At 34.5% G+C, this 23,830-nt stretch overlaps 1 protein-coding gene across 3 annotated transcripts in view; it reads left to right on the top strand.

Moving 5' to 3' along the window:
* The window catches only part of MCPH1 (microcephalin 1), a 126,495-nt gene that overhangs the window by 13,470 nt on the left and 89,195 nt on the right, over positions 1-23,830 (top strand). For all 3 annotated transcript variants that reach the window (XM_035321156.1, XM_035321157.1, XM_035321158.1), the window contains exons 8-11: positions 38-1,054; positions 7,040-7,152; positions 18,673-18,710; positions 22,148-22,310. In XM_035321156.1, coding sequence (XP_035177047.1) covers positions 38-1,054; positions 7,040-7,152; positions 18,673-18,710; positions 22,148-22,310 — 1,331 coding nt within the window. The remainder of the gene's footprint in view (positions 1-37; positions 1,055-7,039; positions 7,153-18,672; positions 18,711-22,147; positions 22,311-23,830) is intronic.

The following is a 23,830-nucleotide window of genomic DNA, read 5'->3' as shown; positions in this document are numbered from 1 at the left end:
GTTAAATGTTTATATTGCTGCTTTTCATATTTTGCAGAAGAACAAAGGGAAGTCTGCTTAAACTCAAGTTTTGATGATCTCTGGGGAACTGATAAATCAAAGAGACAGAAAAAAGAGATAGCAGAACCCACCTGTGATACTCAGACTCCTGTGCATGTTTCCAGGAGTGCATCAGTGAATTCTCCCTCATGTAGCTATGACCAGAAGAGCTTAATCCCAAAACAACCTAACAGAAGAAGCCTAAGTAAAACAAAGGTTTTGCAGCATACTTGCCATGATAATTTAGAAAAAGATCTAGAAAAGTTTCCAGAGAAATATCAGAAGGATGAAAATACCATGACTACTTCAGTTGCAAACAAAAATTCCCCTCTCCAAATCAAGGACTTGGGTTATTTTACTCCTTCCCAAAAAACAGCCAAGTTAAATACTGCTCCCGCTTTGATTCACAGTCTCTCTAATTCACCTGTGAGCAGTGGAGACTTAAATATATGTTCACGTGATAGAAGTTTCCCTGTTGACAGAAGTGATTGCCTTCTGGAACACAAGAAGAGGAAGAAACTACAAACAATGTTTAGCTTGAAATTGTCTTCTTCTGAACTGCGTGCATCAGGGTCTAGAAGTGAGTTCTTGCAAGGAGTTAATACTTACAGCAACGATCAGTGCACTGAAGATGCTTCTTATGAAGACTTCTTTTCCTCATATAATTTGGATAAAAATGAAATAAAGGTAGAAGTTCCACGAGAATCACAGAATCCTTCTGATGTTTCTTGCAAAGAGTCTTTAAGAAGCATGGGCTCAATTGATATGAGTTCCTGTAAGCCACATACCACTTCTGAGAAAAGTAGAAAAAAGCCTATTCAAGCAAATGATGTTTCAGTAAAGAAAGCATTCAAACCAGCTGAACATACAGAAAGTGTGCCATTAAATTGCATGTCTGATGGTGAAAAAGCTGAGATTGCAGAAGCTCTAGATTCAGACCTTGTGAATAAACGGCCTCAGCATGCTCATGAAAAATCCTACAAAACTGATATGAATTACTGTACTCGTGCTACTGGTAAGTCTGTACATAGAGCTGGAAAATGAAAAGGTACCATACTGCAGTAGAAATTCTTATGCAACTTAGTTGCATTCTCAAGGGAAAAACACTGTAATTCTGATGTTCAGAATTACACCAGAAGAAAAAAATGCTGCAGTACTGACTTTTTACTTAAAAAATAAATAAATGAGTACATAGGAGCCAGAGGAACACACATTTATACTCCCATACGTTACAAACAAAGAAATCAACAAGAGATGAGGAAACTGTGCTCAAAATGCAACAAAAGTATGTGAGCTGTCTTTTTTCTTAATGGTTGGTATTCTGTAAACTATGCTGCTATTGAAGACCTGAAGAAGATAAGGCCTTCATGTTTACAATGTTATGGTACTCATGTAAACTTTTATAAGTAACTACTAGTCAGAGCATAGCCAAAATTATTCTTATTTCACAAGTTAAAACCGCTATTTCAAATTGCAGGTAAAACACAAATTCTACAGTGGAAAAAAATTATTTCAGTTAGCAGTTTTTAACTTTTGCTGCAATGAAGATAGGAGACAATTCAGGGCACAGAGGAACATAGAATATCCTGAGTTGGAAGGGACCCATCAAGGTTGTTGAGTCTAACTTCACACAGGGAAACCAAAAGAGGTGCACAGTTAGCATCTCTTTCAATTATGGCTTGTTTATATGGAACTCATCTTAGTTCTTAATAACTTAAGAATACTTTTTTATACCTGAGCATTCTCAAGTTAGTTTAGCATAAGTTATTTCAATGTAAACGTACACTAGAATATTGAATTTCAGAAACTCGGGAAAATTCTGAAACTACTTTAATAAATTATGTAAAATTTATTATTTAAGGGACTGAACAAAGTCTTGGTTTCAGATTTATGAAATCATCCACTGCAAATGTTGAAAGGTGACTGTGTACATATCTGTGAGAATTAAGTTAACTGTGAGCTGCTATTTTGGGCTCCTTACATCTATGTTTTAGCACCCAGAGTACGTCACTATATCACATTAAAAAAAAATGTGGGTGTATGTTACGCAAGTATAAGTGTACAACCATAAATGTGTGAACCCACTGTGTGTGTTTTATGCCACGTAGCAATGTACTAGAAGATGATCCTTGATTGTTGCATTTCTTAATGTCAAAGAAATTGCTTTTTCATTAAACAATCAGAAAAAGGGGGAGGAGAAAATGTTTACTACGTTTAAATTTTGGTATGACAGTTAATTTGAGAGTTAATTGTAAACAACAAATTCTCGTGATCAAATTGTCATCAGTGTTCTAATATGTTATACTTTTATTTCTGGACAACTTGTTTAAGCTCCCAGGAGGAGAGGCTAAACAAACAATATCCAGCGAACAAAAGTTACCACATGCTTATACTTTTTATCCTTGTTTAATTAGGAACTTCTGTAAGCTTCAGTTAGACTTTGTAGTGATTTTAATGATTTGTGATTTATCAGTGATGATCATTTTCCTAAGTGTGTGTGTATATATATATATATTTATTTATATATATATATTATATAATATATATATATATTTAAGCTTTATGCGTCTGTTGTGTAGTCAAGTAGAACCTCAAGTCTGACAGCTCAGATGAGCTCACTTGAAAATGGAAGGGATCAGTAATGAAAAATGAGTCATGTTTTCCCTATTAATGTGAGTTCTGTGGAAGAAAAATTAAAATCATGTTTTAAGCTTTTTTACTGTGACACTGTAATATGGAATCATGCATTTTTATTAAATACAGGTTTAATGTTTTCTGATTTTTATTTTGCTCGAGTAAGTTTATTGTCCATTTTAATTAGTAAATAAATAGTAATTGGTCCTGTTCTCTGGATGTTCTACATGATTTGAAAACTGGGAAATAGTGTACTATTTTTAAAAGCTAAAGAATTATTTTAAATATATAGTTTAGAGATTATCTGTATATATTTAAATATCTAACATTGTTCTTCCCTAGTTTTACACTGCATTTTTAAGTTAGTGGCACTCTTATACAGTGTTTTTAATGGCAAGAAGTAAGATTTGATAGGTATTCTCTGTAATGACTATTTGGAACCTTTGATTTTCAAGTAAAAATGAAATACATGGGCTAAGAGGAGGGTAACTTGACAAATGGTAATGCTTACATTGTAGCAAACTTCAAGTTCATATGTAGAGTACATTCAAGGCTGTCCATTTGTTCTGCTGAACAGCACTGGCAAAAATGTGACTACTTATTTTCATCTTACTCCAAGTTATAAATCATGTAGAGAACTGTCACAGATAAAAGGTGTGAAATTAATTAGGAGTTGTAAGCATATTAAAAGACGCCTATTCCAAATCACTTTTTATTTCTCAAGTTTGTTTCTAGAGATTAAATAAAAATTTTTATACTCCTGATTACAGCAGCCATACATGACAAATTTTAGTGTTCTGTAATCAGTGAGTTCAGGGGTTTGCATGTCAGTACCTAAATGTCTAGGAGTTACAAGATAAGCAAAATGCTAGCTTTTCTCTATCATAAATATAAGTTTATGGGCATGCAATAATGCTATCTTTTGGGAAAATTAATGATCTATGTTACTAGGAGAGTCTAGGATCTTCCTTGTCATTCATATTCTAAATTGATTACTTTGTAATCCATTCTATCTGCTTACTTGTAGTAGGGCTGATGCTGACATTTGAACTATACAGTTTAGAAGAGTAATACTTAGATTTCATGAACTGCTATGACAATCTCAAAGCTACCACAATAAATAATAATGGGCAAGGAGTGTAAGATTATGCTTTTTTTTTTTTTTTTGTCATCCTACAATCAGAGGTTGAACTGGGACGAAATTTTTTTCAATCTCAACCAAAAAAAAAACAAAAAAAAAACAAAAAAAAAAAAAAAAAACAACAAAAAAAAAACACTTAAGGCTTAGCTGACTGAATTTTAGATATGAATGTGGGAAGCAATCAATCTTAGTTGGCCAAAAGATGTAAACTAAGATGAATTATAGTGTAATGGATGTAGCTCAAGATAAAGATGGGGAATCAGGAATATCATTCCATTATTTGGTGCCAAAATTAACAAATTTAATTTAGATGAATGAGTTTTTACCTGAAGTTCTAGGTCCAGAATGCCAAGTTGGGTGCTTAATACAGCTCAAAAACTGTCTGTCTTTAAAAACACACATTGAAAAACTTGCTTAGATTTCATCTGCTTTTCATCTTTTTTTTTTCAATTTTGGAAAAAGACCAATGTTAAAAGTAGGAACTAATTTGTAACTAATTATTAATACAAAAAGGGCAAATATTTCAAAATAGAGGACTAGTTTGATGTCAAATTTACAAAGTCTGATGACACTTGTCCTAGAGTATGTAACAAACTAGATAAATTTGTTTCAGTACAATTCTCTCTAAGAACACGGTGGGCACATAAGCTTTCAGAAAACTAAAAAAAAAAAAAAAAAAAAAAAAAAAGTAATGCCTTCTGAATAACAAAAACTTGACATTTGCCCACCCTGAAAAAATTAGGGTGACTAACTGCATAAGTACAGAATAGACGTGATATAGCCTAATCGCAGTAACACTTCAAGATATTCTCAAAGTAGAATGCCACAGATAAAATTTATGTTAAATAGCCATGATTTGACTGAGTGAAAACTAGCCCATGGTAGCTAATCATTGCTTTGATTTTTAACTCAAATAAGATGGAAATTTTAAGGATAATATTCTGATTCAAAACTTCTCACTGGTGATAAATAATCATGAATGATGAGAAACTTAAATTACATTTTAAAGCCAGTCTAATATGTTATAATGCTTCAGGGGGCTCTCAAGGTTGATTCTGATACCACTCACTGAACAATGATTTTGGATGAGGATTTGGGGGACCTAATCACAGCGTCATGAATTTGCCAAGTATTTGAACTTAATTTAGGGATAACAGTAGATGGAATTGCTTCAAAAACGTCTCTCAGCTTCATCAGAAATACCCAAGGAAAAGCTACTAAAGATGAAAACTTGTGACTGAGCATCTGCTTTTGTAAATAGAAGGAATCAGCAGAAAAAACAGGCAATACACAGTAAAGCTTTAGACCTATGGGATGGAAAAGGTGGAGAAATCCTGATAGTCAGGAGAGAGAAAATAGGAGTTGGATTGCAAAGGATAGTTCTTACTTGTGTAAGGTCCCCGAGTTGGTGATCAGAAGAGAGGACAGACCTTGTCTTCTGTTCCTGCTGTCCTATAAACAAAGAAAACGAGTGAGAGTGAACCCTAATGGGGAAGAGGTCCAAGCATCCAGGTCTTTGGGCTTTAATCCCAAGTGGGGCAAGAGTTGAAGTGATTGAGCATTCAGGTCAAGAGAGTCAGAAGGAGTGTTTCATCATTTCATAGTTCCCTTCCTTCCCCTTCCCCCCCACTGCCCCCCCCCCCCCCCCCCCCCCAAAAAAAAAAAAAAAAAAAGACAACACTTCCTCTTCACTGGGTGGGTTGTCGCACACTGGAACAGGCTCCCCAGGGAGGTAGTCACTGCATCATGCCTTCTGGAGTTTAAGAAGCATTTGGACTGTGTACCTAGTCACATGGTCTAAAATTCTGGGTAGACCTGTGCGGTGCCAGGAGTTGGACTCAATGATGCTTACGGGTCCCTTCCAACTCGGGATGTTCTGTGATGCTATGATTCTCTGTGTTGCCTTAGTGCCACGCCAAGCAAAGCTAACTTAGTTAAGTGATTCATTCTCCCTTTGATAAGTGCAACTTTGTAAATACTGGGTTTAATGTAATAATTGTACTTGAAAGCCATGTTTTTTTTTCTATTACACAAAAATTACTGTGGTGCTGTGTAAACCGTTGTGAAACTTGCAACTTTCATGTGAAAAAGTGATGAAATTTTGACTTAGTTTAAAGCCTAGCATTTTAAAGTAAATCAGCAGTAACAAAAAATGTTTATCATTTGCTGTGTAGTCTTTTTTTTTTTTTTTTTAATTCTGTTGTATCAAGGATTAAGAATTTAAGGAGCTGACAGAGGGAAAATGTGATTGTGGGATGTACATACCGTTAGACTTGTAAATATGGATAGTACTTTTCATTATTTCCCAAAAGTTGTCAGAAGTATATTTGGGATGAGTTGAATTTAGGCCACTTCACTATTTATTAAACTTTCTTTAACTGGTCTAATAATTTCTTTGAAATGAAAAAAATAACGAATGTCCTAAAATAGACCCAATTGAATTAAATTTGGGAAAATTATCTACTTAAATCTTCAGTAGTTAAAACTCTATTGATCAAAAGATGGAAAAAAGTTTTTTCATCTTATGCCAGCAAGTTAATTTCTCAAACGAATCCAGAAGTTTATTATTTAGTATTTATAAAAGTAATCCTGGTAGTGTTGAAGAATTAAATATATGTTAATTCACAAAATAAGTGATGAAAAATACTGCTTTTTGGCAGGCACAGTAGAGGACATTCTTAAGAATGGTGCCTTTTTCTAAATAACAGAACTGATATCCCTACTACGTGTGCAGGCAATCCTTGCCTGCTAACAGCTTGCTAGATTTGCTTACAAACTGTTGTTTGCAAACATGTTTCTGACCTTCAGGTTATTTCAGATAAACACAATGTGCCCTGAAAGCACTCATATTTCAATAAGAATTGAAAAATGTATAAACCGGTGCTTCAAACTCTGAAATATTTCTTTGTGTATTCATACACAAATTGCAAATTTGAAATAAAAAATTATTTCGCTGACTATCCATTTGAGGTTAATATTATAATATTCAAAATATTGGAAATTTGGAGTTTTACAATTAGTTTATTCACAAGATGAGAAACTGAAATATGAAGTCAAATGGTTGAGTGTCGTTCTTCCATAACTGAAACAGAATGGAAAAATAATTGGTGCAAACTGTTAACTTAGCTATTTTAATTGTACTTAGCTCTACCTATGTTCTATGATAAAATAAGGGGTGACATTTTCATTTCGAGTTTCTAAATTTGCAATACGCTTGGTTTCTAGGTGATGAAAATGAAGTTTCAGAGTGTGATGTTACTGATGGCTCTTGCAAAGCTTTTAATGAACAAAAGAATAAGCACGATGGGGGGGTGAGAAAAACTAGAAGACTCCAAAAGGTCAGTTTAATTGGTCATATTGTTTGTTGAGCTCGTTCTTGAATATTTTGGGTGCCTTTGTACGTGCAAATAGAAGTTGCATGCTCTATTCACTGTCCATTTTAACTTTTCTGACTATTACTTTCCTTGAAATGCCATGTGGGTGGTGTTCAGATATGATGCCTATAACCCTAGAACTCAGCTTTCTGGAAACTTGTGGCAGTCATGCCAAGTTGACCTGGTATAGGTCGGTAAGCCATCTTTTTTAGTTCAAATGTCTCTGATCTAAACTGAAAAGATGTCTATCATTTTTGGATGAGTTACTAAATGGAATAGCTTTTATGTTTCTATATGTGTGTGTGTATATATATGTATGTATGTATAGTGGATCATCCCCCATGGATGTACATGCAGCATAAAGATTTATGCAATTGTTTCTTCTAGATTCAGGGTAAAGCTAAATTTATGATTTGAGCTCAGTTTGGATGGGAACAAATGAGCTGAGATGACTGGGTCAGTACTGGATATTTTTTAGGTAATTTTCCCTTGTAAAAATTTTGTTCCAATTACATATAGATCTGATCAACAGAAAAATAAGTAGAATTTCTTTCATCAGTAGCGTAGTAGCAAGTCATACAATTAAAACAAGCACTGAATTGTTTCAAGAATGGGAATTCCTAAAGCACCAAAAGATGTCTCATGTAATAATATGAAACAAATTAGATGTTTCAGTGGAGTCTCAAAGAGTTTGATCAGTTTTTTAATGTCTGTCTTTCTGTAAAAGTTTCAAGCAGATACAATTACCAGGCAGTTCAACCTTTTAAACAGCTTGAAAATAGAGTATTATTTTCCATGGCTCAGTGATCTGCTCTGGGTTAAAATTACAATTTGACTTCCTGCCTGCATCTTAGTGCTTGTTACTTTTCTTAATTATCTCTTCACCTTCTTTTCCTAAATATCTACAGACATATTATTTGTATAACTAATAACTCTAAGTATTATATAGAATGTATATACCAAATTCACTCTAGATCTATGTCCTAGTAGAAACATTTTAAGACTGCTTACTTTATAAGCTAAAGCACCTGTCCAGAACAGTTTCATTTCCTGTAACAGGAATCTTACTAAAGCTGCTAAATATACATTTATACATCCACAGTCAATGTTTCTTTCTAAGGCGATCTACAGAAACAGTGCTTGGAGATTTGTCAGATATGTTGGTACTCATTCCTTCTCCTGAGTATTACACATTATATAGTAGTGCTAGTTTTGTTTGTATTGCTCTTAACAAAAGAGCATTACACAACAAAGAAAACCAAAAGGCAGTATCGTTCCTATTTTTCAAAGCAGGGACCAAACTTTGGCCTTAAAGACAGAGGTGGAATATTTAAATGTTTCTCCTTGGTGTCTGCTAAACTGTCTCTGGTGTAAAGCAGACTCTTTGAGGTGTTTAATAGTAAAAAATGAAGTAGTAGCTGGAGAAAATTCATATTCAGAGTTTTGAGATAGCTTCTTTCACATCCATCCATTTCAGCAAGGTGATAATAAAATTTGATTCAAGCGTGTGTAACATAGTAGCATGTGCTCTGTGTTGTGTTGTGAATGTGATTTTGTAATTTTAAATGTATCTCGTTGCAGCTTGTACAAGTTCATATTGAGACAGCGTTCTCTTTTTTTAATTGAAACATAAAAAAGAACTGTACAAAAAGATTTTATGATGTTTAACTAGCCAATTGGCTGTTGTACTGAAAAAAAATTACATCTTATTTTCTCTCCTTCCAGCAATTCTTTGTTAGTATTACATGTTTAAGAATATATTTATTTAAGATCTCCTAATAATATTTGAGATCTCTATAAATTTAAATAATATATTTATTTAAGATCTCTTACCCATTATTTGTATGCATACATATGTGCAAGCTTTGTAAAGGCGGTGTTGGAAATCCCTAGGAAAATCTTACTGAAGAAATTTTAATAGCATATTGTTTTGGATTAAATTAGACTAAGTATCTAAATTTTTGTAAAGAATGAAGTTGCAAAGCTTCTCTGGTACCAGTTGCAATACTTTCATTAAGCTTTTTTTAAAAAAAAAAAATAATAATAAAATAAACATGATAAAATTTTTAAATACATATATACACTTTTTTAATGGCTGTAGTTTAAACATTACAATATTTTGCATGTTTAATGAGGTGAAAACTATGTTAAGTTAAAAAATATTGGTTTCCTTCACCTGAAGCAAAAAGTATAGGAGCAGAATAGCACAAATATGTATATATGTGTATTTAATGGGATGTTATTTAATCATAGTATTATGAAGGATTTTCTGATGTTTATTTAACTCTTAAAGTTTATCTTAAAAAAAAAAAAAAAGTAATTTCCTGCTATTTTAATTGAATGATAGTTGAATTGAATTAAGTGTGTATCTCTGAACCTTTTCTGTCTTAAAGAAATAAACAAAAAACACTTAATATTTTCCAATATATTAATTCTGGAGTATATGCAGTTGTACTAAATTGTTCCAATATAAGGCTTGAGGTCATGCTGCTGGTGTCCTGGGAACCTATTGTGAAGTGTAGTCTGTTAAATTTGTTACTAAGCTGTAAGTCTCTTAATTTGCAAAGCATTGTAAATTGCAGCTAGTTTTTTTCCTAGAAACAGAGTTTGCAATCTAATCTCTTTAAGAGCTCTCTGGGTAAGTGTAACTTGTAGACGATGTCCAACCTGAGACTTTTTGCAGTGCTATGATACAGTTAGCACTACAATTGTAACTCATTCATTACAGTGAATGCATTTCAGTAGGCATTTGGAGTTTCCTGTGTGATAGTAAATTAATATATATAGATATATATCCGTTGGAAGTAGGCAGGCATAAATGTTTAGCTTCATGTTTATTTCACTTTGTCATTTGTAGTTTCTTTAATCTATTATAAATCAAAAGCTGTAGGTTCTGTATATTTGTCTGCTATACTATTGTGTTATGCATTTGTTTTCACAAACTCTTATGCAGGTTGAGTTTCTTTTGTTTTTTAGCTGAAGTCAAAATTTATAATGACTAAGTACTTTTATGTCACAATTTTAGTTGGCAACGCTCATATTTCCTTTTGTGTCTATACTACTTATATAGATGTCTTTATTGTACTCTTAACATGGAGGACTTCTAATCATAGTTACTTAAAGTTGTATTGTAAACTAAGAAAAGCCATGAAGACAGAGCAGTTTATAATGGCAGCCACAGGCATGTTGGGGGAAGATACGTAAGACTTTCAGGAATCTGTAAAGGCATTGGGAACAAGCCAAAAAACAAACAAACAAACAAACAAACATTTTGGTGTGATGTATACATCAAAATCTCTAAAGGTAGATCTGAAAAAAAAAAAAAGGTGTGTGTGGGGGGGGGAGCATGGGAGGGGGAGCCTATGAGTGAGTAGTTCCTATAAAACTTACTAGTTTTGAGATACGGCAGCCCATACCTGAGGACAGTTCCAGATCTCTCATGCTGAGTTCTTGTGGATAGACACTGTGGATTAATGCCTATGAATGTCAGCAGGTGGCTTCCCTGGTCTAGAAATCTAAGTTAATGATTCTGGATTGCAGTGATAGAATAAAACGTTCACATATTGTGATGCATTTTTCAGTGATTCCATGGAATTAAATATATGGCTCTTTGGTGCTTTGCATATAGAGGAAAAAGTGAAATACTTGTAAAGCCAAAAATATTCAAACATTTGTTACAGTGGTGTTAATCTGTTGGTATGAGGGTTAAGTATTCATTTCATTACTTAGTGTCACAAGATTTGTCACATTTAGTCACAACATTTAGTCACATGTCACAAATGTGAACACTTTGCAATTTAAACACATGGGCGAAAGCAATTCGTTATGCATAACAAATTAACTGCTGATTTTTTTTTTCAAATAAAAAATTGTTTCATTTTCTTAGAGGGATATGAGATAGTTATAGTTATCTTTGAAAGGACCTAACAGTGTCACATCACCAGAAATGCAAATGCAGTAAATTTACACTCCAAAAAAGCCTTAAAAACCTGTCTTTTGAGTGAGTAGAACAAGCTCTTTAACAAAGTGGGGGGGAAAAAAAAAAAAAAAGTATCTTGAGGGATAATTAAAACCATATTTTTTCAGAGACGATAGTATGAGCTTAACTGAATTCCCTTAAGTTTTGTTTTTAAACAGATACATCTTGGCTTGCATTTCTGTAGTTCTTGGATTTGGGTGAAGGTAAAGTTGTTAACACTGAACTTAGGAGATTTTTGAGAGAAGAAATATTTTTACAAGAATTTAGGCTCATGCTGTAGAGAAATTGTGTGAAATGGGCCATCCTGTTATCAAAATCCTTCTTTTTGGAAATATTTTATTCACGGCAAAACAAATTTAACATCCTGAAAAATCTGCAACTATAAAATGTGAAGCGTCTGGCCAGAAATTCAAGAAAGCAGCTTTATGTCTATATTTGAAATATGCATTTGACTGACTTAAACAGATTGTGTCTCTTTATGTTTTCCTTACAACTTTGATTTAAGTTGCTTTAAATAGGTACATAGTTTAAACACTGATACTAGAAATGTATCTTCAAGTTGTTATTTAAATGAATATTGAACCAGTGTGAATTATACAAGGTAGAAGCATGCAAGTTCATTTACAGTTATCACTGAAGAAACTGAATTCGCACATTTCTGGTCTGGGGAAAATGCTTGATGTAATGGGGCAGCGGATAGTTGCCCACTGAAAGTTATTCAGATTGACTGAGATGAGAGCTTAGGTGCAAGAAACAGAAGTAACTCCTTTTCTCACTCAGCTCATGAGAGAAACAGCGCATAAACACCATGTAAAAATGAGACCACACACTTTCTGCTTCAGCACTAGAGACTTGCATACCTCACTGCTGAAGATGTGTATGCTTGGCGTGATTTAACTCTAGTTACTGGTAAATCATGGGTCTTTTCTGGTTTGGGGTTATGCTGTTGCATTTAACACTGAGGTCATAATGGTCCTGCAGAAAACCAAACATCCCACCCAACTGCAGCTGATTTGGCAAAGATTCAGCCAAAGTTTTCCTTCTTAGCACCAGGAAGAAAAGCAACTGATTAAAGCATTAAAGCTTTTTTTTTATTATTTTTTTATTATTTTTTTATTTTTTTTTTAGTAAATTTAACTCTTGGAAAAATGAATAAACTTACTGGTATCTGGTATAACTATATAGGCTGGAAATCCTTTAGTTGATGGAACTGAAAATTATCATAAAACAATCTGAACAAAATATTTCCTAAACTCCATTTCATCAGCATTTTACATGTCTTCAGTATTTTATTTTATTTTATTTTTTAAGATTAACAAATACTACCATTCTTTTCTTCATCAAAATTAAGCTATATATGGATTACTGGTGTCATCTTTGTAGAACTAAGAATGAGCTCACAAAGAAGTCTGCATAGTACAATAATATTTATATGTAATCAGTTATAAATAGAAAAAATCTTGCATCACGTTACTCCTTAATAGAATCTAGTAGAATCAGAAACGCTGAAATGCGTGGCCGTTCACTGTAATAATAAATAGTTCCACCCCTACATCCCAACTGCAACAGAACTGTTTTTCTTTGTGCCTTGGTGGCTAGAAGATGGTGGCTACCAGATGGCTGATGAGGGCTCATAAATCACACCATAATTTTCACCAAAGCTGCTCTATTGTTGCCCACTGCGTTTGGATTTTTTTTTTTTAAATCTCAGCTAGGGCACAGCTGAAGCTTTATTAAGTTCTTTTAGTCAGTCATAATTCAAGTGTCTGAAGAAATTGTTCACTTCATCAGATCCAGTTATGAAAGCATAAGCAGCTTTAATGCCTGAACAGATGAAACAGATTCACTTCTACACCATGCTTAAATTTTTGTTGAAATTGTTCACAGAAGGGCACAAACTATATTTGTGAATATTAAAGGGGTTCCTTTGGAGTGTTTAAAAATTTCAACAGAAGAAAATTAACTGTGCCTGGCTTTTTCACAGATCATTTGGAAAAGTGAGTACACACTGGAAATTATTTGCTGCTAACGATCAAATATATTTATGCCTTAGTGTAGTCTTCAAAATATTTCTGCTTGGATGTATGAGTTTTCTCATTAACACTGTTTTGCCTCATGATTCTTTTCTTCTGCCTTGTAATTTCTTTGGTTTCCTTTCTTCACCATAACTTTAATTTTCTTTTAGCTACCTTTTACTTAAGATTCTTTCTCCACCTTTTAGTATCAATTTCTTGAACTTCTCTGTCCCATTAGCAGTCTCTGCCTCTCTGTGTTTTCTCAAGTTCCATGCTATATGGTCTAGAGGCAAAACTTTACTAGTAAAAGACATTTGAGAACTGGGCTGCTGCTTTTCCTGAGCAATGCCAAGCAGGGAGCCAAGCCTTCATTTTTACCTGTTGGAAAAACTTGGGCTTCCCATCAGAATGGGAATCACTCCTGTTTGTGTTTTCTGGGAACCACAACAGAAAAGTGGTTCTTTTCTTGCTTGTTGGCTTTTTTTCATGTCATGTTGATTGACTGTGAAATTTCTGGTTCGGAGATCTAGGCTTTCCACTTTGTTTCAGTCAAAGGAGTGGGAAGGAACATCTTTGTTATTATGCTTTTCTCTGCTCTGCTCTCCTGGAGGCATTCAGAGGATGTGTACATGTGGTGCTTAGGGACGTGGTTTAGTGGTAGACTTGGCAGCGCTAGGTTGGACTTGATCTTGGAGCGCTTTTCCAACCTAAATGATTCTACGAATCCCTTACCCTTTGACTGACCTACCACAAAAAGTCAGTCACTGCCTTTGCGTGTGATCACAGCCAAATGAACCTGCCCCTTGAAATGCAGAATTGTCCCTTGAATGCTGTGATCTTTCCTTTGCTGCAGAACTGTGTGCCCCAGGGTTTTGTTTGATTGTTTATTTGTTTTGTTGTTGTTTTGTTTGTTTATTTTGTTTTGTTTAAAATATTGGTGTTAGCTGTTATGAATGCATGTAGAAAAATGAAAATGTTGATTTTCAGTAAAGTGGCAGCACTAGTCTGAAAAGTCTCAAGCTATTGATCATCCTTAATCTTGCCATTAAAATTCTGGGAGTTCCCATGTCTGTGATTACAGGCTTTCTAATTTTTTCTGATCTTTGGCATTGAGGGAAACCTGATTCCCAGGCACCTGTCACATTGTTTTATTTTTCTGCTTTGTTATAGCCTGCTTTGGTGGTGGTGGTGGTGGTTTGTGTTTTTTTTTTTTTTTTTTTTTCCATCTTTCCCGATAGTATTATTGATTTGGTTAGGATGGGTGCATTTTTCACATCTCTTTAGGACAAAAGTAGAGATCTTGGTTTTGGTCAAGATATTACAGTTGAAACTCAGTTTGCAGCCAGAGGAAACTGGAAAAATATCATTATCAAGGACTCATAAGTGGAGGGAGGCCAGCCAGAAAGTAAAATATAGCTTTGAATAATTGGTGTTTAAAAATACTGAATAGTAATCATTCACTACAATTAACAATTATTCTCAGCTCTGAGCCACAACTACACAAATAGAATAAATTAATGTAGAACAATATAGAGAGCATTTCTAAAAACAGGTTTAAAGTTTTGGATCCTCTCATTACAAACTTCCTAGATAAAAACAGAGTGAAATTAACCTAATTCTTGAATAATCCAGTGCTACATGTGGCTCTGATTTTTAGTTCATATACTAGTAGGACTGAAGAATGTGACACCTAGAATACAGCTGTAAGAATCAAAAGTGTGTCTAGGAGTTCCGAACCTATTTCAGAACCATCTGATGGAGCTACAAAAGCCAAAGTAAAAAGGGCTTGGAAGAGTACAAACCAGATTGCGTAATGCTCTTGTACTCTCCCTTGCACTTTATTTGCATATGAATGCAATTCTTTCCCCTGTCTTCCCTTCCAAAAACAAGTCCTTTCTTTCTAGCATATTGGCCAAGCCACACAAAGAAAGCATCTTGTTGACTGCGGAAGGTGCAGGTCTTTTCTTTCCACCACATCGCAGTATGCTTGTGAGTTTGAGAGTATGCTGAAGCTCATTTCTTTCAGAACTTGTCAACTTTAAGGCATAAAACAATACCACAGAAGTGTTATTTATTTTTTGCTTGATATCCTTTCTTGAAAAGATACCTGAGGCCTTGATTCTTGACCCAAAGACAAAATGAGATCTATTTTACTTAGGCTGGAGTTACTCCAGTTATTTGTAACTGTCACAAATGTAAAACTAATCCTATCAAGTAAATTCTTACCATGAATGCACTTCATTTTAAGAATTGGCCAGGAAAGCACAGATTTAATGTTCATTCGCCATTTATGGCCAGCATTCTTATGACATTTTTAAAGAAACAAAATTTGATTTCACTTTTTTGAAAAGCAGGTTGTACAAAAGAGGGTTTTTCTCTTACTGTCCTGCAGCTCCAAGAAACACCTGCTTGAACTTAAAAGCAACAAAACACATTTTGAGGTTGGCTGCCTCTTTTGTGGTGTAGGTCAGTTAACATGCAGGAAGTATCACATTGGGTTTTATGTATCGGGATGATTAACAAATACTGCTTTCTTTGAGGTACATGCTTCGTATTTAAGAGGACTTGGAAAAATCTTGTTGGCAGATTCTAAAAAGAAATGCTTGATGCAACTATATTCCTAAGAAACATATAAAGGAGAGCTGAAGCATGTAACTGTTCTATAGGCTTCTATTTCATAATACAGCCAGCATTCCAAACCTAAAAAATATTTCAGAAAGAAATGTGTTCTGATTTAGAGTTCATATATGCAATTTCTCTAGACTCAGAGGCTAATGATAAAGAAAAAGGGCCTGTTAACTTAATACCATCTTTTCCAATGTTTTATTAATAATAATCCTGCTTCAAATGTGCATTAGAACTCATAATGATGCTCACCAGATGTCTTTTTGCTAGTCAGAAAAGACAATGCTAACTCAAAAAACATTTTGCAATAAAAGCAAAACGTAAAATAAAACAGACACAAATAACATAGAAGAAAAATTGCATAGGAAGGGAGGGGAAAAAGCAATTAATTTGAAAAATGTACAACAGAAAATTAAAACATAGTTTGGCGAAGTTTTCTGTTTGATAACTGTATTAAAGAGGACTGCTTGTCTTATTGAAGCAATAAAACAAAATTTTGTCTGCTTAGAAAATGACCTCTAACTTGTAGAAATATGTAGTTCTAAATGAAGATGAAATAGTTTGGAAGGAATCAAATTTATTCTAGTTTCTACCTTCTGTATGCATTTTTTTTCTGAATTCTTGAGTCTTTGAATTGCATTGAGGTGCACTGACAAAATATTCACTAGAACATTCACTATACCAAAATATTCACTATACCATCTTGTTTGCTGCATGGTATAGCATGAAAGCTGTAATTCAAAAATTTTCAGGGTGGTGCCAGGACAAGCTGCAGGTTTCCCAGTTTGTGTGGACACAGTATTTTCACTTCCCTGAGATAAGGTTTTAAGGAACTGTTAAACATCTCTGCCATGAAGCTGAAGTAGCAGCTGTAGGATCTCCAGCTGCTCTGGCCTTGGTTTATAGAAACTATTTTAACACAGCTTTGGCAAAATCAGTGGTCTGATTAGTAATGTTTCCATGATGTTTCATTTATTAAAAGCGGTGAGGACAAGTAGTTTTGTGCATGTTCTTAACAAGCACATCAGGATCTCTAGGGAACCTACTTTTTCTCTAGGGAACCTGCCTTGGCATGGGGGTTGGACCCAATGATCTCTTGAGGTCCTTTCCAACCCTTAGAATTGTGATCTCACGTTGGGGCTGGTTCTATACAAGAGCTCCAAGAACACAGTGCAGTTGTTTTATGCGGATTTAACTGCAGAACTCTAGCCAAAGATCTTCATTCAGGTGGTAGTCAGGCTTGGCTTCAAATACTGAAGGAGAACATCATGGTCATGCTGAAGCATGCCTACACTGAAGCACGCATATTTGACATAGATAAGGTTTTCAGCCCTGAAGGACTGGAGGAGAGTAAAATCTTGTTTTGTGACTTGTGTTGTATTCCAGAATCCCATAAAGTAAATTCAACAACATGTATTAAGACTACTGTAAAGTGTGGCCCCACCTCTGACTTCAATCATATATCCTAACATGTTCTGTACAATGCCCAATACTGCAGTCCTTCTGCCACAAGAACCCTTACTTGTTCATGAAATTTCAGTGTATAAACTTAGTTCTGGGATTTATATAATTATGATTGAAAGTTTAATACTAATATTGTTACTATAATGCTATATTTTTATATTGTTGCAATAGTATATTATTTTTTGCTCTAACTGATTGAAAAATGGAATTGAAGGTCTGAAGCTCTGAATTTTTTAACAGGGACATTGGGAGCTTACATCTTGTGGTTGTGGTAATATATGGGGGTGGGATAAGAAACGGGAATGATAATTTCTTATGGAGTGGTAGATGTCTAGAGAAATAATATTAAATTCATTGATTGATTTTGAAAATTAGGTAGAGTTGTTTTGAAATTATTATACAAAAGTCAATCAAACTACTTTTTCTACAAAATTAAAATGCTTATGTATTTTAATATAATGTGCATGTTTATGTAGTTTATATAGCTTACCTAGTCACATAACTGCATTCATAGTTACATAGGTCTTAGCCACAATTTCAAAACCTCCTCTTAACAGGATTATGTTGTTGACCATGTTATGTTTTGATGATCATCTTATGTTCAGTTATGCATGTCTCCAATACTGCTAAGATTAATGTTCTGTCCTACCTTTGTACATGCTAGACTTTCATATTTATTACTGACAACTGAAGGATACCTCTTTTTCTTCTGAGTTCTTTAATTGTAACTCATAAAATGCTTATTTAAAATGTGTGGGGAAAACACTTGGCACATAAGCTAGGGGAATCTGTTGGGAGGATACTTTTTAAGGTGTCTGTTTTAAGGATTGCTGTAATCTTTGAGTATACATTGTTATGCTATTATTTGGTCAACTTTTATTCATTAGGCTTGATTTGAGAGTAAAAGAATGCATAGTAGAATTATACTTTAAAATAAATATAATCTTGTTTCTTCAGCATCTCAGCCAGTTTCTTCCTGTTTTTTGGAAGAAACTCGAATCATTTTAAATTACAGGGTTTCTTTGTCAAAGTTCAGCTGCCTTCTCACTTCCATCTGGTCAAGAGAAGGAAAAGGCAGAAGACAAATACTAACCTTTTTCTTTTTTCTATAGACTGGAAATCCTTCACTTTTTTTTTTTCTTTTTTTTTATGGAAAATTCTATTCTTGTTTTCTGCTACTGGAAGCTTTGATACCAGATGTGATGAAGAGGTTTCCTTTTTTTCTGTAACCTTAAAGTTTAATGTTTTTAATATGTGTTGCTTAGTACAGCCTCTTCCACACATTGTACTGTAATTATGAACTTTAATCCTTTTAATGGGAAAGTTTCTAATTTAAGTGTTTTTTCCAAAGGAGAAATCTTTTCACATTTTAATGTTTTCCTGTTTCTTTCATATCTTTAGCCAACAAGAACACTAGTTATGACGAGTATGTCTTCTGAGTAAGTATTAAACATTTTGACTCTTTAGTCAGCGTGCAGTTAAACTTAAAACATTGATAATCTTCTCATGCCTATAAAAAATGAAATTCATCTTTTGGCTATGTGTTAAAATTTTATTCCATTATTTTGGAAAGAAACACGTGCATACCTGTGTGTGTCATTGCTATCTACACTGAATAGGGACATTTGTGTGTTTGTGTGCTTATGGTGCAGACTGAATGGTTGCGTAGGTAAGCTCAAGAGGGTTTCAGAGGAATAAGATCATAATATTAACCAAGTTTTGATTTTTTTCTGAAACATAAGAATTAGTTTTATGTAGTGAAGGATTCAAACTTCCAGCCCAAGACTTAGCCTTTTCCCCATATGCTGTTTCTCAAAAAAAAAAAAAAAAAAAAAAAAAAAAAAGATTTGAAACATCAATTTAAAATGCTTTCTTTCATATAAATAGGCCTAGGCTTTTTAGCGACTTAGTTTCAAAACATTAGAAGCATCTGCCACTGCATATTTGGGAAGAGTTAATATTTTTCTGGCATGCTCATATCATTTTCTTAAAACTCTTAGAGCGTAAAGACATCCAAGAAAAACACAATTCCATATTTTATACTATATTTGCTTACAGTTTTTTAAATTGTTTTTCAAAACTCAGGCTATTTCTACTAACCTCAAATCTGTTTCAGGATTGAAGTAATTAAATTATGACAGTTGCATATCGAGCACTCAGAAACAGCACTTAGTGACTGTACTTTTAGAAATTCTTTGTAAATGGTTGTCAATAGCAATTAACAAATATACTACTATATAGGTCAGAAAGGCAAAATGGTAGTAGTATTTTCCCTGTATTTAATGTGAGTGGATGCAAATAACACCAAGACTGTAAATATGCTTTGCTTGTCATGCAGTACAGGATCACTGCGAGGGAGGGAAAGATAATAGCTACAGTGCAGATAAGGGTAGTGGAAAACAGAGGCTGTGATGTGCCTAGAAGAAGAGAACAGATCCTGGCAGCTGGGGAGAAAAGTTCTTTTGTTGAAAGAGGTCATTAATGTTATTTATTTTATGTTAACATATGTTGACTTTTCTAAAAAAAAGAAAATTACTATTTCATAAAATAAAAGTATCTGGTGATTAAAAGTTGCTGTTCTTCAGAACTTCTTCATTAAGATTGTGCTTTTGGTTGTCTGCAGTTGTAGGGATTCATCAACCTATAAGCAATTGAAGGGAAGGATACTCTTTCTGAAAGAACTAAAAGCAGAAAATAGTCTTCCAAAGGGCAACCCAGTGGCCAAAAACCCATTCTACTACTCAGTAGCTACAGCTACAAAAGTAGTTCCTTTGAAATTAAATGTCAAGATGCATGAATTCAGTGGTTTCATGTCATTGGGTTTTATGATATTAAATGCTGCTCATTGATTCACAGCCAATAACTACCTCTTTTTCTCAATCTCACATTCAGTGAAATTTTGCTGTAAATTTACATACAGTTGGTTTTTGTTATTGTTGTTGTAAATTTGTATCTGGAAGCTTTTTTTCAGCTGACCAAAGTATAAACCGGTGAGTTGTCAGTATAACTTAAAAGATATTATACACATAGCCAAGTCCAGAGTTCACAGTAACCAGTGGCAGTATTTAGGCAGTTAAGTCAGTGGTTCAATTTCTAAGTGTGTCCACATACACTATCAACGTTTGACTTGTATGACGATAATTTGCTATCCTGTTTGTTTTTATTATTCCTTTATTTGTTTGAAATTTCTTGAAAAACAACAACAACAACAACAAAAAACAGATTGCTGCCTTATTTGCCTTATTTTGGGCCCCTCGCTACAAGAAGGACATCGAGGTGCTTGAGTGGGTCCAAAGAAGGGCGACGAAGCTGGTGAGGGGCCTGGAGAACAAGTCCTACGAGGAGCGGCTGAAGGAGCTGGGCTTATTCAGCCTGGAGAAGAGGAGGCTCAGGGGCGACCTTATCGCTCTCTACAGATACCTTAAAGGAGGCTGTAGAGAGGTGGGGCTTGGCCTGTTCTCCCACGTGCCTGGTGACAGGACGAGGGGGAATGGGCTAAAGTTGCGCCAGGGGAGTTTTAGGTTAGATGTTAGGAAGAGCTTCTTTACTGAAAGGGTTGTGAGGCATTGGAACAGGCTGCCCAGGGAGGTGGTGGAGTCACCATCCCTGGAAGTCTTCAAGAGACGTTTAGATGTAGAGCTTAGGGATATGGTTTAGTGGGGACTGTTAGTGTTAGGTTAGAGGTTGGACTCGATGATCTTGAGGTCTCTTCCAACCTAGAAATTCTGTGATTCTGTGATTCTGAAGAATGTTTCACAGGTTTTGTTAGAATTCCTCTAAGTAGTATTTGCTCTAGCTGGGATATCTGGGGAGTTACAGTTGTTACTCCACTTTCTGTGGAGTGAAATGTAGTGAGAACGAAGCAATCCCAGAGGCCTCAGGAAATGTTCTGACTGCTTGCATTACATCAGTGATTAATTTCATTGCTTTACCTTAGAAGATCATCACTGTGATATATATGACTTCATTCAAGGTTGTGCTTACTTTTTTTGTCTTATGTAGCATGCCATAGACATTTCCAAGAGGTCAGCTGAGGGGAGGAGGCACTGGAACCAGGCTTTCCTCTGCAGATCTTTGCTGTTCGTTTATAATAATGATCACTAATGAGAACAGCAAGTTGTTCTTATGCAACAGCTTTTCTGTAGAGATACCAAGATCTCACTGTTTTCATGATGTTGATGTTGTTGTTGTCATGATGATGTATTTATGTGCTTCAGTGTAACTATATAGAGAACTCAATTTAAAATTCCAGTTGTAGGTGGCCAATCTGTATTTTATACGCAGTCCATAAAGTGGTAGTTTTATTTAAGGGTAACTGAATTTTTAATTGAAACATTGACTCAGATGTATAGGTAGCACGAGAGAATTTTATGACCTCTCTCTAAATTTAAGCACAGCATTTTATTTGGATGATGAAAATCTGATACTTCCTAATGACATCCTCTGAAGAGTGCTGTGTCTAACTGTTTACATTTCTTACTAATACTTTTTTGATAGTACTACAGAAGCAACCAAGAACAAAGCTCTGTTGTACTCTGTGCATTGTACACAAACAGTATGTTAGATAATTCCTAACTCAAGAAGCTTTTATTTAAACAAACAAGATAGATGTGGGGTACAAAAGAGCTTTGATATGCAAGTAGATATGATTGTGTGCTGACAGAAAAAGGTCTGTTTGGATTCTGTGGAAAGGCTAATAAATTTTGGGTTAGCAAATGTGTAGAGGCTGAGGGAGAAAAGGATAAGAAATGATTGGTGAGGACAGAAGTGAGGTGGAAAAGTATGAAAACTTGAGTTAATTTGTGTTGTGTATATATGCTTGTATAATCCTACGTATCAATTCAACATATCTTTTTTTTCCTTTTGTTCTTTTTAGGGAGCAAAATACAGTAATTCAGGTGGTGAATAAACTTGGAGACTTCTTGTTCTCAGATGTAGTATGTGAAACAACAAGTCATGTAGTTACGGGGAGTCCTCGTCGTACCTTGAATGTTATGTTGGGAATTGCTCGTGGGTGTTGGATTGTTTCTTATGAATGGGTAAGAAATATATATTTTTAGTACAAAATAAGTTTATTTTATTTTGTATAGCTGAAATATCAACCACTTTTATGTCCATGCTATGTGCAATGTTCAGATACTCAAGCTTACATAAAGAGTTTGCTCACTTGTCTGTTTGAAGCTCTGCATTACGCTGAATACGGTCTTTCAGTACTTAATCTAACCAACGTATTCCTGTACTGCACCTTAGTGTATATTTTAGAAAAGTTTGAAGATTCTTCATCTCATGACAAATGCATTATTTTTGGACAGATTAGAGGATAAACAAAGCATTTCTCTTCAGTGTTAGCCAAGTTATTTTATTCAGTTTGATTTTTCTGTGTACTATTTTAATACATTTCTATTTTATCCTTAAATATGTATTTTGTTCAAAATTGGTTAATAAAACTAAAAATAAGAGGAAGTTATTAGATATTTTGCTGCATTGTGGGAAAACTGTTAAAAAAAAAAAAAGAAGAAAAAAAAAAAAGAAACCTTGTAGATGAGTAGTTTGGACATTTTATAATTTACAGAAATAATTCCCAGATGTCCAGATCAAATAAACATTGTATTTCCTCAAAATTTCTTGTGGACTACCACATAAAGTTACCAGACTGTTACTGTAAAGAGAAGATGAATTGCTGTACTGGGTTTAGCTGGGGTGGAATTACGTAATTTTCCTCATAGCATCCCATATGGTGCTGTGTTTTAGACTGGTGACCAAGGCAGTGTTGGTAACACAACAGTGTTTTAACTGAACAGTGCTTGCACAGCATTAAGGCCTTCTCTGTTTTTTCAGTTATCCTCACCAACATGTAGTCTGGGAGGGGACACAGCCAAGAAAGCTGACACAGCCTGACCAAACGGATATTCCATGCCATATAATGTCATGGGGGGAAGTTTTCACAAAGTAGACATTGCTTGAAGACTGTCTGGGCATCAACCTGCTCATGCATCACTTGTACTTTTGCAATGCTTGTTTTTGATATTTTTACTTTTTTTTTTTTTTCCTTCACTTACTAAACTGTCTTTATCTTGACTCATGATGTTTTTTTCCTGCATTTGCCCTTTTGATTCTCTCCCCCATCTTGCTGGGGGTTGGAGACTGAGCAGCAACTGGATGGGGGCTTACCTGCCAGTCAGGATCAAACCACCTCAATTGCTCACTATGATTACAGAGATCAACTGCAAGCCAGTTAATCTGGCATAACAGATGGCAAGTCTTCACCTTTCCTCATGTTTCCAGATCTGTAAAACATTAATGTTGGAATTTGTGTGGAAGTATCAATTCATCTACAGTAAAGAGCTGTAGAATAATTTATTTGTTATTTTTCTTCTTTTTCTTTTTCTTTAATAAATTCTTTAAAATTTAGTTGTTGGGCTGAAAACAAAATAAACTGTTGCCTTTTTGTTTTCAAGATGTCTGGCACTTACCCATGTTAAAAAAAAAAAAATCTCTCTCCTATGTATTATATATATTAAAGAAGCTGTTATGGTTTCCTTTGAGGTTTTAAGAAGTT

This window comes from Oxyura jamaicensis, chromosome 3 (assembly GCF_011077185.1).
Source record: "Oxyura jamaicensis isolate SHBP4307 breed ruddy duck chromosome 3, BPBGC_Ojam_1.0, whole genome shotgun sequence".
NCBI lineage: Eukaryota > Metazoa > Chordata > Aves > Anseriformes > Anatidae > Oxyura > Oxyura jamaicensis.
Note: the sequence above shows the minus strand (reverse complement) of the source record. Positions and strands in the feature narration are given on the sequence as shown.